The sequence below is a fragment of the Pelobates fuscus genome, chromosome 2, assembly GCF_036172605.1.
Source record: "Pelobates fuscus isolate aPelFus1 chromosome 2, aPelFus1.pri, whole genome shotgun sequence".
Lineage (NCBI taxonomy): Eukaryota > Metazoa > Chordata > Amphibia > Anura > Pelobatidae > Pelobates > Pelobates fuscus.
Genome location: NC_086318.1, coordinates 392207991 through 392222929, shown reverse-complemented (window position 1 = coordinate 392222929; position 14939 = coordinate 392207991). Strand labels below are relative to the sequence as shown.

At 35.0% G+C, this 14939-nt stretch overlaps 1 protein-coding gene across 1 annotated transcript in view; it reads right to left on the bottom strand.

Moving 5' to 3' along the window:
* USH2A (usherin) overlaps window positions 1–14939 on the bottom strand; it is an 800771-nt gene that overhangs the window by 422454 nt on the left and 363378 nt on the right. Inside the window, exons 26-29 of the mRNA XM_063441883.1 lie at window positions 14555–14831; window positions 9726–9929; window positions 8484–8564; window positions 1009–1194 (exon numbers count right to left, since the gene is read on the bottom strand). Of these exons, the coding sequence (XP_063297953.1) occupies window positions 1009–1194; window positions 8484–8564; window positions 9726–9929; window positions 14555–14831 (748 nt within the window). The remainder of the gene's footprint in view (window positions 1–1008; window positions 1195–8483; window positions 8565–9725; window positions 9930–14554; window positions 14832–14939) is intronic.

The window sequence follows — 14939 nt, the reverse complement described above, 5'->3', positions numbered from 1 at the left end:
ATCCACACCAAAACTCAGGATACCCACTTCCTCCTCCATCTACCCCCTGATTTAACCAGGCTATTCCCCGCCGCTGTGAAAAAAACGGGAAAATTATCTACCCAACCAAATTTAGGGAGGGTGGGAGGGACTACTGACAGGTAAGTTTAGGTTTAGTCAAGATGGCCACTTCATAAGATGGCCGGTATAAATACTCCCCTAGTGGCTCTGCCCCACACAGTTTGCTAGCTGTCACTCAACTTCTTATGGCTGTTATCCCTACCTCCTGGCTCTGTCAAGGCCCACTCCCCTAGCTGCGCTGATCCATGGGCTACATGATTAAAGTTTAATTATGTAGCAGGAGATACAAACTTAAAAGTTAAAAGTTACATCTGATTGAAAGTGTATCCATTTTGTTTTATGCATGCTGTGTCAGTCACAGCCAAGGGAGGTGTGACCAGAGCTGCATAAACAGAAACAAACGTGATTTAACTCCTAAATGGCAGTGAATTTAGCAGAGAGACTTCAGAGGCATGATCGACACACAAAAACTGCTCCATTAAGCTAAAGCTGTTTAGGTGACTATAGTGTACCTTTAAATATGAAATTCACGTTAAATTCTCACTTTAGTAAATTTATTTTATTTATAAAATATTTTATCAGGAAGGATATATTGATAATCCTCTCATTTTCAAGAATGCCCTGGGTCCACAAACATTGCATTGTTACAATAGGGTGCAGTATAATATTAAAAATACAAAGTAATATTAAAATACAAAGTAATATTAAAATACAAATATACAATCAACACAAAACAAGTAAGAAATATAATCAACCCTGCATGTGTGATTTGGTAGGGAAAACACAATAATCATAATGTAGAAGGCTGTTTGGATTGTTCCTTTACATTCAGTTAATTAGAAAACTGACAGTTGGCGTGCAACAGTTTAACAGTGACCCCCAAGTATTTGAGGTTTCATAGAGGACATAAATAAACAAAATTCTTTTTTTTTTAACAAAGGCACTCACCATTAGCTTTGCTGTTGTCAGAAATTACAGCACTGCTGGTAAATACATTGTGACTGTTCTCTGGATAGGCTTTCAAAAGGTATTTCTCAATTACGCCTCTCACCCCTGAAGGTCTGGCCCAGGCAACCTCCGCGCTATATCCACTTATGTTGAGAAGCCTTATAGGAGCATTAAAACTCTGTGGAACTTCAGAAGAAAAAAGACACAAGAACAATTAATTAAAACTTTAAGTAAGAAAAGTGCCTGTATTTTTGACATTTTGTTTTTTTTTGGGTCAAATTTCTATTACTTTTTAAAAAAAAAAATGTTCCTTAACAAATATTCTTTTCAAGAATGTTGTTGTTTTCTCTGGGCAACATCTCCTTTTGGGCATTTTTGGGCAGAGGGTTACCTGTCAAATTCCATCCATTCTAGATTATGAATAGGATAAATATTGCTATGAATAATTATTCAAAACTACTGGCATACATCTCGTTGTCTTAAGTATTGTTTATGTCTAACATTTTAAAAAGGGGTTAATTTAAAGGGCTTATTTACTAAAGAGTGAGCTACAAAATTAGAAATTCACAATGTAGGCAAAAAAATTAAAATTAATATATCCTCCAACTTTTGTAAACTGTTAGAAGCTGTATAAGGGGGTGTAAAAAAGTCTTCCTGGGCTTATAGATGCAAAAATATATAAACATGTCACAGCATCGACCCGTTACAGAACAAAAAATCAGATCCTGCATTGGCCAATAGCACGTGAAGAAACATCACATCGTTACATGCATTTAACTGCAAGTGATTCACATTTATGTTGTTTAATAATAAGTTGATCTAAAACACTGTAGGTGTGAAAAACATTACATTAACTACTTCATGTCCCGATGATGGTATTTTTTCTTGCTTGTTTGGTTTTCTTGCTTAACTTTCCATGTTGGGATAAATCTGCCATTCAGTATTTGAGATAGGTAGGGATCTTCCCCAAATAATGTTGGGTGAACCTAGGTTTTCGTTCCAAATCTAGGACTACCTTCTATCAACAGATCCAAAAATTAGTGGTCTTTCAAAAACCAATTAGCAGTGTCCAAATGCATTGATAGGAATTAAAGTGGCTAAATATCCATGTTCAGCTATGACCAGTGATGTCATTGAAGACTTTCCTAGTATTTCACCAGCACGTCCCTAGACAGAACACACAGAGCTGAGTGATCAGAGTTTAACTCTGCAAGGAGATCCATGCCAATCGCAATCAGTGTTATTCATAAAGTGAGAATTCAAAATGAATTCAAAGTGAATTTTGCATTTAAGGTGAAAAGAGATGAACTGGAAAAATCTCTAAGTCAGGTATGCTTTCAATTCATCTGCTCTGGTCTTAAATATGACATTCATTTTGTATTGACTTTGAATTCTCATTTCAGTAAGTAACCCTGCTTCTGTGACTAGGTAGGGAATTGAAAATAATCGTATTGTAGACGGCTGTATACATATACAATTGTGCTCAAAAGTTTGCATACCCTGGCAAAATGGTGACATTTTGGCATTGATTTTGAAATGACTGTTCATGCAAAACAAATGTCTTTTATTGAAGGGTATTGATCATTTGAAGCCATTTATAATCACATAGTTGTTTGGCACCTTTTAAAATCATAATGATAACAGAAATCACCCAAAACGACACTGATCAAAAGTTTACATACCCTTGAATGTATGGCCTTGTTACAGACACACAAGGTGACACACAGGTTAAAATGGCAATTAAAGGGACCCTCCAGTGCCAGGAAAACAAACCATTTTCCTGGCACTGCAGGTCCCCTCTCCCTCCCACCCCCCATCCCAGGTTGCTGAAGGGGTTAACACCACTTCAGTGACATACATGTATTCATGGTCCGCCCACGCTCCTCCCCCGCCGAACTCATCCGGCGGGGGAGCCCTATTGCGCATGCGCAGCCGCCGGCGGGGGAGACCTAATGCGCATGCGCAGCATTAGACCTACCGATAGGAAAGCATTGAAAATGCTTTCAATGCTTTCCTATGGGGATTTCAGCAACGCTGGAGGTCCTCACATAGCGTGAGGACGTCCAGCGATGCTATAGCACAGAAAATCTGTGTTATAAACCAGGAACAGCCACTAGAGGAGGCGTTAACCCTGCAATGTGAAACCTGCAATATTCACAGTTGCAGGGTTAAGGGTAGTGGGAGTTGGCACCCAGACCACTCCAATGGGCAGAAGTGGCCTGGGTGCCTGGAGTGTCCCTTTAAAGGTTAATTTCCTATACCTGTAGCTTTTTAATTTGCACTGAGCACACGTATTTGCACTGATCAGGCTAGATACTGAGCCATGGGGAGCAGAGAAAAACTGTTAAAAGACCTGCGTAACAAGGTAATGGAAGTTTATAAAGATGGAAAAGGATATAAAAGATATCCAAAGCCTTGGAAATGCCGGTGAGTTCTGATCAATCACTTGTTAAGAAGTGGAAAATTCGGGGATCTCTTGATACCAAGCCAAGGTCAGGAAGACCAAGAAAGATTTCAGTATTAAACAAGTATATAGCATGATTAACTATGATTCAGTGTGGGGAAAAATTCAATGTCCTAATATCATCTTCTACCAACTGTGTGTGCGGTGCTAACAGGCACCACAAGACTCAGCCAGGCAGAGCAATATCACCACAATGAACAGCAATTGAAGAATGGGGAAGTAGCAACAGGAGTAATTTAGTTTAAAAACATGAGATTGCAAAGAAAATAAAGGAAATAGTGAGTGGGGAATTAATGATCTAGTCAGCCATTCCACCTTTTCATAAAAAAAATAATAAAATTCCAATTAAATGAGACCTTCTGCCGCTAGGGTACAGTGTTTAAAAAAAATCACAGAAGAAGGAGGTGGTCACTGCCACTGGATGTATGGGTGAGTGAAAGGGGTGAGTGGCTTGATAATTCCTCACTGACTTTGTCGTTTTCAATTTTTGGATAAATCCCATATTTTTACCATGAAATGACTTATGCTCTCCACATTTTTCATTATTGCAAAATTAACAAAAGAAAAATAAGATTACGATGAATCATTCTAAAAGTAAGTTCTCTCACTTTCATTTTTTTTCTTTAAGCCATATATAATAATCCGAGTATGTTTCATAAAAACGCCACGTACCACAAAAACAGTCCCGTGATAAGGCTAAAAATTTACCATTCATGATAACCACCGTCTGTCTATTTCTGCAAATAAAATACACTTTTGTATTATTTTAAATACTTTAGCTTCTGAAAAGCTTTAAAATTAGATGTGAGCACAGCAATCAATATGTTGAATTTTGAAAAGATATACAGAGAGATATTACCATATTTGGAAGATGTACCTGAGTGTATATTAGGTGTAGGAAATACACAACAAAATGTAATTGGAGTTGTGTCTGTTTGAGTGAAAAAACACTCAACAAACACAAAATTGTACAAAGTATAAAAATTGAATTGCTGTTTAGTAATAAAAATGCAGGGACATATTGCACGTTAATGTAGAATTATGGTGAAAGAGCGGAACATAACATAATTAGACTTAATATACATGGTGTCATGACACATATATATCTTGATTTAAAAAAAGCACAAAATGCCATGAATTAACTAATGTTCAAATGTGTGATTTCAATTTCTGAATTCAATTTGCTTAAATCTAATTAAAGAGCAAAAGTAGGAAATGGCATGTGAGAAATATGGATGAATTAATGACTTTGCATCCTGTGTTGGAGGAAGGAATTTGGTTAAATCTTTTATATGAGTCTTATGCATATAAATTCATGTTTTATCGCTACAGATAATAAAAATGAAGATGTTTCAAAGGACAAGAAATTTGGGCTCACATACGCATGTATTATTCACTAATAAAAATACATCAATTTCATCAAACCTTTATGTATTTATTTAAATACACATATCACAATCCTCTGACAGTAGTAATAAAACTGGTTCTAAACTAGACTTGAGAAAAGTGGAAAAAAATGTGGTTAAGTCGAATCAATTCTTCCAGAAAAATAAATTTGTTAAATTTTTGTTTGATCAATTACATTTTGTTTATTTTCTGGTTCAGGGGAAAACATTCGGGATACAAAGATTTGGGGCGAAACAAAAGTGTGCGGAAGTTGGCCAATAAGTGCCCTTCAAAATCTATACGTAATATTTATATGTATATTTTTATTTAAAAAAATGTGTGTACATATATATATATATATATATATATATATATATGGCATTTCTTATTTCCCAAAGCTAATTCCAGCCAAAATCCAGTTGATCGAATTGAAATATTATTAGCATTTCTGTAGTACCAACATATTCTGCACAATTTTAGAAAGAGGATATTTGACAAGTAATTGACTTACAGCATATTAACAGAGACAAGAGTAACACATACAACCAGTATGTGACATACAGGATATTAACACAGACAAGAGGTAAAATATGCCCTGCTCTAACTAGCCAATATGACATTTTACCAAATCTGAACCATTCAAATTTTGTTCCCATTCAGTCATCATTCACTCGTTTGAGTGTTTGGTTACTTTTGAGCATTCTGTTGCGAATAGTAAGTGTTTGGTCCTGCTGATTCCTGGTTTATTTGCTTATTATTTGTTTGCTTTAGTGGCTGTCTCCTAAACATCAACAATTTCTTCTTCTTTTTTTTTTATTCGGCGCCACAGTTTGAATTCTGAATCACAAATAAACAAAACCAGCTCAACCATTGTCCTGTTCGGTTATTTCATAATTCGGTAGTTTTGAGATACAGAATTCGGGCGACACGCTGATTGCTGATTGTCCAGAATTCGGCCGAATGGCATTTTGGGAGAAACTGAATACAAAAGTCTATTCTACACACTGATCTTATTATATTAACTACCGAGCATAATACAACATTTGTTTTATAATACAATTGTTTACAACATGAACTCCACCTCCGAATACATCTGCAAATTTATGTAATTTTGTATTCACTCAATTGTAGTTTTATCCTAAATTTATGTATTTGCTCTGCATTCCAAAACAATTTCATGCTTATTATGTTTAATGGAAATAATTTATCAGTGAAAATGTATAAAGCTAGTGTTGGTCAATGTCTGTTTACCATTGCTATATATATATGGGGCTGTTTGCAACTTTTAAGTCATTTAAGGTTGACTGTTCCATTTTTTACTCTACTGCATATGCCACAAACTGAGTTGGCAATTATGCTTTATAATAAATCCCCTTTAAAATAATTGCTTGTTTATGTCATGAATAAACACGACTATCAATTTCACTTGTATGATAACAAAATTAGGATAGTGTTGATGTTTATTTTCTCTTTAAATTATATGCAGCATGCAACTATAATACTCATGCAAAGAGTTTATTTTATTTTCCATAGTTTTACAAATAAACCTCTTTTCACTTGGGAAGAAATAAACTGATTTTAAAGAATGAGGCAATTAAAATGTTTTGATTAATTTGTAACACAAGGGAGTACAATTCTAATTAGTGTTGTGGGCCTAAAATGTCTACACAGATATATTAATTGGTCAGCTATTCTATTGTGTCAAAATCAGAATTGCTTTCAATTTCTGCTTTGGAAATGATTACAATAGACCCAGAAGGAATGCACATATAAGGAAAGTCCCCGATTGAGAAAAGCTTTCTATGCAGGGATGTGGGTTTGGTAAAAGCTCGTGAAGCTGAACTGGCTTGTGTAAACTTTGATTGTTCTTTTCGTTAAACAGTGAGTTATGATAAGCTGACAATCAACTACCACTGATCAAGATGGTAAATATAGTTCACAAACACACTCTGTGTCTTGGCTAGTCAGAAATGGACTACAATGTTAATCAGTTGCAATATACCTTAGCATCACTAGAGTCATTCTACAAAGCAGGATCTGGCCATACTTGCCTTAGATATATATAGAAATATAGAATACGACGGCAGATTAGAACCATTCGGCCCATCTAATCTGCCCAATTTTCTAAATACTTTCATTAGTCCCTGGCCTTATCTTAGATCTAAGATACCCTTATGCCTATCCCAGGTATGCTAAACCTCCCTCACAGTGTTAACCTGTACCACTTCAGCTGGAAGGCTATTCCATGCATCCACTACCCTCTCAGTAAAGTAATACTTCCTGATATTATTTTTAAACCTTTGCCCCTCTAATTTAAGACTATGTCCTCTTGTTGTGGTAGGTTTTCTTCTTTTAAATATAGTCTCCTCCTTTACTGTGTTGATTCCCTTTATGTATTTAAATGTTTCTATCTGTCTTGTCCTTCCTCCAAGCTATACATATTAAGATATTTTAACCTTTCCTTGTAAGTTTTATCCTGCAATCCAAGAACCTCACAAATCATTTTTTTTAGATCATGAAACCTTTTTGAGGGTTAAATTAGATGGAATATATTCTTAAACAGATATAAATAAACATCAGAAATTTCTACAGTAAACTAGAAATTATGTAGAACTGATGAGGGAATTGCAAATTGTAGACCAAAACAGCAGAACTGAAAAAAATTGCTAACCAGAGAAATCCCTTATCCAATTCAGTTTTTTTTTACGTCCGTTTACAACTCTTTCCATGTTGCCACAAATATCCTCCTTTCCCATGTCCTCAATGCTCAAATCTATACAAAAGTCACTTATGTGATATAATGTAATAACGATCATTTGATGTCTTTCAAGTATATTCTAGATTATAAAATGCATCAACTGCTTAAAGGGACACTGTAGGCACCCAGACCACTTCAGCTCATTGAAGTAGTCTGGGTGCTGTGTCCCTTTGCACCTAGTACTACAATGTTAAACAATTCAGATCCAGAGAACTGCAATGTTTACATTGCAGCACTAAGTCTGCCCTCAGTGGCTGTCTACCAGACAGCCACTGGGGGGCGCTGCCGGAATCGTAACAGACCTTTGATCCATTATCTGATGCTAGACGTCCTCACGCTCTGCATGAGGACTTCCAGAGTCATATTGTTCCCCATACGAAAGCATTTGATTTGCCACGCATATCATTTGCCACGCATGCGCATTAGACCCCGCTAGTCGCGGGACAGAGGAGGGGGTGGACCTTCGATCCAGCACCGAGGGACATCGGCGCTGGGATCAGTTAAGCAAATCAAGGGTTTTAAACCCTTTATTTTCTGAGAGGGGGAGTTGCGAGGGAGGGGGGAGGCAGAGGGATCGGTAGTGCCAGGAATACAGCTTTGTATTTCTGGCACTGTAGTATCCCTTTAAATCATGGGTCCTCAAACTCTGCCCCCCCCCCCCCCCGATGTTGCTGAACTACAACTCCCATGATTCTCTGGCTATCTATTTAATTCAAAGAATCATTGGAGTTGTAGTTCAGCAACATCTGGGGGGCTGGAGTTTGAGGACCCATGCTTTAAATCATCTCTTTTATTTTGCAGTTTCTGAAGCAGGCAAGAGATTTTTTTTTAGTACTTTGCTGATTTAAAAAAAAAAACATGTTTTACCTTCTGCTCTTGTACGTCCTTGGTTCCAAGCACTAGTGACAGATCCTCCATCATTGGAAGCAACTACTCTGTACAGATATTCTTTTATAGAAAAAAAAAAACATATAAAGAAGTGATTAGGTTAAAATACATGAAAGGTATATTCCTGTTTCATCAGTAACAAAGGGATACTACCAAGTAAAAATATTAACATACTATTTTATCTTACAGCGTAGCTGTCATACGAAAAGTCATGTATACATCGATTGTGCTAGTTAAAGTGCTAACATAGATATACCCTTTTACAGCTATTGTTCCTTCATTTAATGAGTTTGTGGCTCAGAGACATCACAGCCCTCTAGGCCAGGGGCAGTCAATCTTCACCACTCCAGATGCTGTGGACTTCTCCTCCCCTGGTGCTTTGCCATTGCTGTAAGAGTATTATGGGAGATGTAGTCCACATGGAGTGATGAAGATTGCCTATCCCTGCTCTAGGCTCAGCAAATGAGTTACACAAGATAGCAGAAGAACATACGTATATGGGTTTTCCTAGTGTCCTTCAAAGCAACTACGGTATGATTACTCCTCTAACAGGAACATCTTGCAGTCGTTGGAAGAGTATACCATCCAGGTGACAGATGCTAATACTGATGCACTGACAATAAAAATGATCATAGGGGTCATATACTCTAAATAATGACGTGTTCCCAAGTAGTTGTAATCATATAGGATGGGTTAGGAGAACCATAGGTGGATTTTATACACTATAGCACAAATAAAACCTGAATCCCAAAATCGTGACAGATAGTGATTAGCTGTATGTATGTTAGTAAACATACTAAGTAATGCAATTTATAATCTCTATCTATGATAATTTATATTTTCATTGGTTAGTGGGGCTTTAGCCATTAAAGAGAACCTGACTTTAGGAGTGTGGGAATGGTTTAAACCAAGGCTGTCCAACCTGCGGCCCCCCAGGTGTTGCTGAACTACAACTCCCGTGATTCCCTGGCTATCTTTTTAATTGAAAGAATCATGGGAGTTGTAGTTCAGCAACATCGGGGGGCCGCAGGTTGGACAGACCTGGTTTAAACCATATTATACTGTAGATGTATATGAAACGTTAAAAGGTTAAATTCCTAGATTAACATGCTTAGCAACCTTGTCTGTCTATTTATTATTTGCCTTTAGTTATATGTATGCTTTGAATAAATGATTGCATAAAAATAAATGATATTCAATTTGAGTAGTACATTACTATACCTGTAAATGGTTGTAGGTCACTTTCATAAACGGTCTGTTCTTTGCCTCTATATACAATGATAGAGTCGTTCCCTCTACAGTTAACAGGACTGTCAGTTGATGGGCATCCATCTAGATTGACTCTGACAGTGCTATACGATGCAGTGGCAAAATTAACAGCCACACCTCGTGTAAATCTTAAATCCTTCATGCAACCACCAAAACCTATAAAACAAAATAGATCTATTTTATGCTCAGCTTACATTTCAATTCTTCAATACTAGGGTAGGCATTTATGTGAAAAAGCTATGTCTAGGGATAAAATCAAACATTATAAAAATTGTGTTTCACAAAACAAAGAAATGTTGTTTTTTTGTTGTTGTTGTTTAATGTTGTAATGTGGTATTTTTGTAGCTCGCATCGCAGCGTTATAATGAATCAGATTGGGAGTTTCTCAGGTTTGTTAATTAAACAATCAAACAAGAGCTGAACAAACAACTTGCATCATTTTGTCCAAAAAAAAGCTTAACTGGAAAAAGTCTCCAGCTCACATTTTTCAGCTGAGCTATTATTAATTAATCAACATATTTATTTTAACGATCATTATTTTCAAATTTTGGAAACACATGAAATAAAAATTAAACAAAGCAAATAAAGAGATACATGCTACATGAATAGTCTTGATCAGTTTTACAAGATAGTACCCACTATTGAGTTTTATAATTAAACAATACAGGAACATTTTACATAACAAACAGTTAAATATATAACAAGATAAAAAAGAAACCTAAAATTATGAACATGAGCATTGTTTTGGAGAGAAAGAAAGAGGATAGTTGGGGAATGGGATGGAGAATCCCATTCTGTCGAGAAGCGATAAAAGACTTCCTAGAATGCAATGTTTCAAGTTTCTAAGTTGGCTTCAACATTGCAAGTTGGCAGCTTGCAATCATTGGTCAAACCCCCAGCGAGACACTTCTTTGCACGTTATAAGCACTTGAAATGATTGTTACTAAAAGAAACAAAACTACTAATTATTGTTTTATTATGTATAGCGCCAGCAAATTCCATAGCGCAGTACAATGGGTACTAATGGATATATGTACTAAACAATGAGTCGTGGTGAGTCAAAACTGAATTGCAAATTTAGAAGGAGACTGACCACATTTCTATTCTTATTGAAAATCAAAAATACATTCAATATAGCCTGTTGGTTTTTTTTTTATTACTTTGCAATTCATAAATATTGCCACATATCTATAATAGTTTGAATAACACCCTTGTTTTCTTTTTTAAAACCTGGAAGCACTACTTCCTGGAAACGAATGATGTGTGCTGAGAGTTGGGAAGTGTAATTCTTTGCTCTGTGATTGACAGGGCTATTAGGCGGAGCTACAAGCCTGTTTTTGTCAGATTGAAACACGAGTAGAGATGATATTCTGACATCATATTCACTTCAATACGCTAAAATGGTTATGCTGCCTAGAGTGTCTCTTTAGTAAAGGGATATTTCAAGTTGGCATTGACTCCAGTTTTGTAATGAATTATATAAATAGTATATTTCAAATATTGTAATTTGATAGATATTTGCACACAAAGAAAAAAAAGTTTTTCAGAATGCTGCTTCATATGCCTGCCTCTATAGCCACACCTCCTCGTACCAGAAATACTTCCTTATCAAATGTATGTACACATTCTCAGTCCCAACAGTACTGTGTAAGCTGCTTTTAATTCCCATCCTAGCTGCACACAGTCAGAGAAACTACCAACAGTTAGTGATATCCTTACTATATATATCTCTCTGGGTGTCCTCTACATCTATTGCAGGTTGCTTTGCAGTTTAGCTCATTCAGTACTATCAGTGTGCATACCTTTAAAAAGGAAGTCAGGAGTGTGGCTAAAGAGGCAGAATTCTCCCGATCATTTATTTTTTTATGGAAAAACAATAAAGATTTGAGCACGCAAAAAATACAGCATATTAAATAAAAACAAGACCTATCAAATACATTAAAGTTGTATTGAGGCCGACCCAGCGTGTCCCTTTAAGTCCAATATCACATATTACTTTTTTTAAAGACTTACTACAACGCAAAGACAGACAGGACCGGACAAACAGACAATCGTATATGAACAATAAAGCATTGTATAAGCCTTTCTAATTGATTTTCCAAAATCTGACAATTAAAAATATTATTACATGTATTACACAAACTTAGGTAGCACAGATTACTTTTTAACAAAAGTCCATTTTTTTTTTTTAAAGTTAAAAAATAAAATGCAAGCTCAGTCTTTTTTGTCTCTTAAAACTTGTGAGGTTGTCAGGACTAAGTAATAAGGGTCACATTATGATGTAGACATTGCTCCCCAGGGAACTGTATTGAGAGCATTTATTTCAATAGGTCTTCATATGGCTTTCACATGATAACAGATTTCACTCGCAAACTCAGAAGGATTTGAACCTGTGATCTTTAGGTCAATGACATTCATTGTATCTGCAATCTTTCGAGTATATAGCTAGCACCATCCCGTTGTATAATTGTTGTAAAAAAAAAAGATTTCATGAAAACTGCTGTTTTTTTTCTGTATACTTTTCCAGTCATAAGAAAGAAATCAATACTACATTTTAACTGATTTAGAGGGTTTCATTCGAGAGAAAAAAGGAAAACACTTTCATTTTGCACTTATCTGTGAAAATACCATGGAATGTAAAGATAAGACATCTATCTATCTATCTATCTATCTATCTATCTATCTATCTATCTATTAATCTATCTATCTATCAATTTATCTATCTCTATATATCTATCTATCTATCTACCTATCTATTAATTTATCTGTCTATCTATCTATCTATCTATCTATCATCCTATCTATCTATCTATCTATCTATCTATATATATATATATTAATCTATCTATCTATCTATCTATCTATCTATCTATCTATCTATTGAGCTATCTATCTATCTATCTATCTATATATCGATCTATATATCTATCTCTCTGTCTATCTATCTATCTATCTATCTATATATCGATCTATATATCTATATATATCTATCTATCTATATATATATATATATATATCTATATAGGATACAAAATTACCAGCACTCAAGGATTGACAATATTTCAAATCTTCATTTATTTCGAAGACAGAGATCGACGTTTCAGCTCCTCACAGGAGCTTTCATCAGGACATCTTGATTGCAACTCTACATTTTACCATGCTTTATTGTGCCTTATTGGCGAGATTGTTCAATTTAGACAAATCATTTTCACAAAATTAAAAATTAGTTTGTTTCACTCATTCATGTGAACCTTGTTCATGAAAAAAATATGGTGCAATCAATGTAATAGTAGTGCAAATATTCAGTACACAGATCAAGTGGGAAGAAGTAACCAGGAGAGGGAAAAATGGGAAGGGGCAGTCATTTACTAGTTATTGGTTCATGTATATGTCCGTATGGCACTTTGGAGATATGGAATTCGGGCGAATTGCAATTCTCCCGAATCCAAACACACAAGTCTAGTAATTATTTTGGAAAAAGACCTTGACAGGTCGAAACGTTGCAAATAAATCTGCCTGGATACAATCACAGTGAGTGCCTGTGATTTTTTCTTTTTAGTAATTATTTAGGGTCTGAAATAAAATCTAAACAAAAAATAAAACACTGAAATATGACGTTAAACAAACTATATTGTTTATTAATCTCATAGTTATAAGGAAATCTAAAAACATAAATTTTTGGGGGGTCGAACAAAATACCGAATGCTAAGTGAAAACTGGGAATTTGTATACCTGCCTATCAATTGAATGGTTTTTTTTTGTGGCTTTTTTAGTGAAACTTGGCAGTAGCTTTTTATTTACATTTTTCATTTTTCTTATTTTGTTTCAAAATAACTTTGGAAAACGAATAAAAGATATTGCTACAAACGTGATACTATTATAATACAAAGGAACATACTGAACAAGCAGTGTATTAAAACTATACATTCTCCAATGAGCAATTAACAACGTCAAATAAGTATCGCACAACTGATAAGATAATACAGTCTGTGATTATGCAAAATCTAAGAGTCCATGTTTATTTAGGGTTGCAATTTTCTTTTCATGGGGCATAAAATCATGCTAATAATATTCAGATATTCATAATTGATTACATACTATTAGATCAGTTAACAATTGCATTTATGTGCCTGAATCAAAATGCTGCACTGTAAAAGCTTATCAGGAAACTAATTATTTATTTTTTATTAGAATAAAAATATGCATAGAAAATATCAATTGCACACAGTTAAATGTTGAAAAAAAAATTGTGAATTTTTAACTCGAGGCCAACTATTGAGTCAAAATAGTTCTAATTCATGAACGTATTTGCACAGTTTTGACATTTACAATCAGCAAATTGTTTGATCAGTCAACTACTTCTAATGCCAAATTTAAAACACTACATATTTGTGTTTTTTTGTTTTTTTTTAAATTGTATTAGTAAATGCACATAATGCATATTATGTATGCTTTCCTGAACACTGATGTTCTTGCTATCATCTCAATGCATGTGAACTAACACATTTTTCTGATAGCATGCCCATTGATGTTGCATTAACATTTGTATGCTGTTATGGAAATTCTTGTTGACCGGAGAGATTTTCCTTTTGCGGTGTCTACTGACAGAACACATTGTGTCAGAGGAAGCTGTGTAGTGAGCGATTTCTGATTTTTGTGGGAGACATTGGCAATAATCCAACTAACGCCTGTTCGGTGGATCAAACATTTTATACATCATTGATCAGAGATATTCCATTTTTTTTATTTATCAAATAAAATCACTGATCAGATTTATTTACCTTGTTGCAAATTAAGATCTGAAAATATGCGATGAACATCTTCAGGGACACCACCAATATAAAGAGCAGAGATGACACTTGTTCCCGTGTGCAGAACAGGCTGAGTAAATCGTTCTACCAGGTTATTGAGTTGCACTAGAAAAAGTGTTCCTTCTTTTCTAAAATAAACAGAATTCCAACTCCCGTCACAGTAAGACAGTCCTGCCCAAAGATCTAAGTCTAAAAGTGTGGACTGCTTTTTCAGTTTTGTGTTTAGGATTCCATTTTTTAATTGCATCTGTGGTTGAAAAAAATGTACATGCAAAAATTAATATATTTTAAATAAATACCATGTGACATACCTTGTATACATTAGAGGAAATCAAAGATTTGGAAATAAATGTGA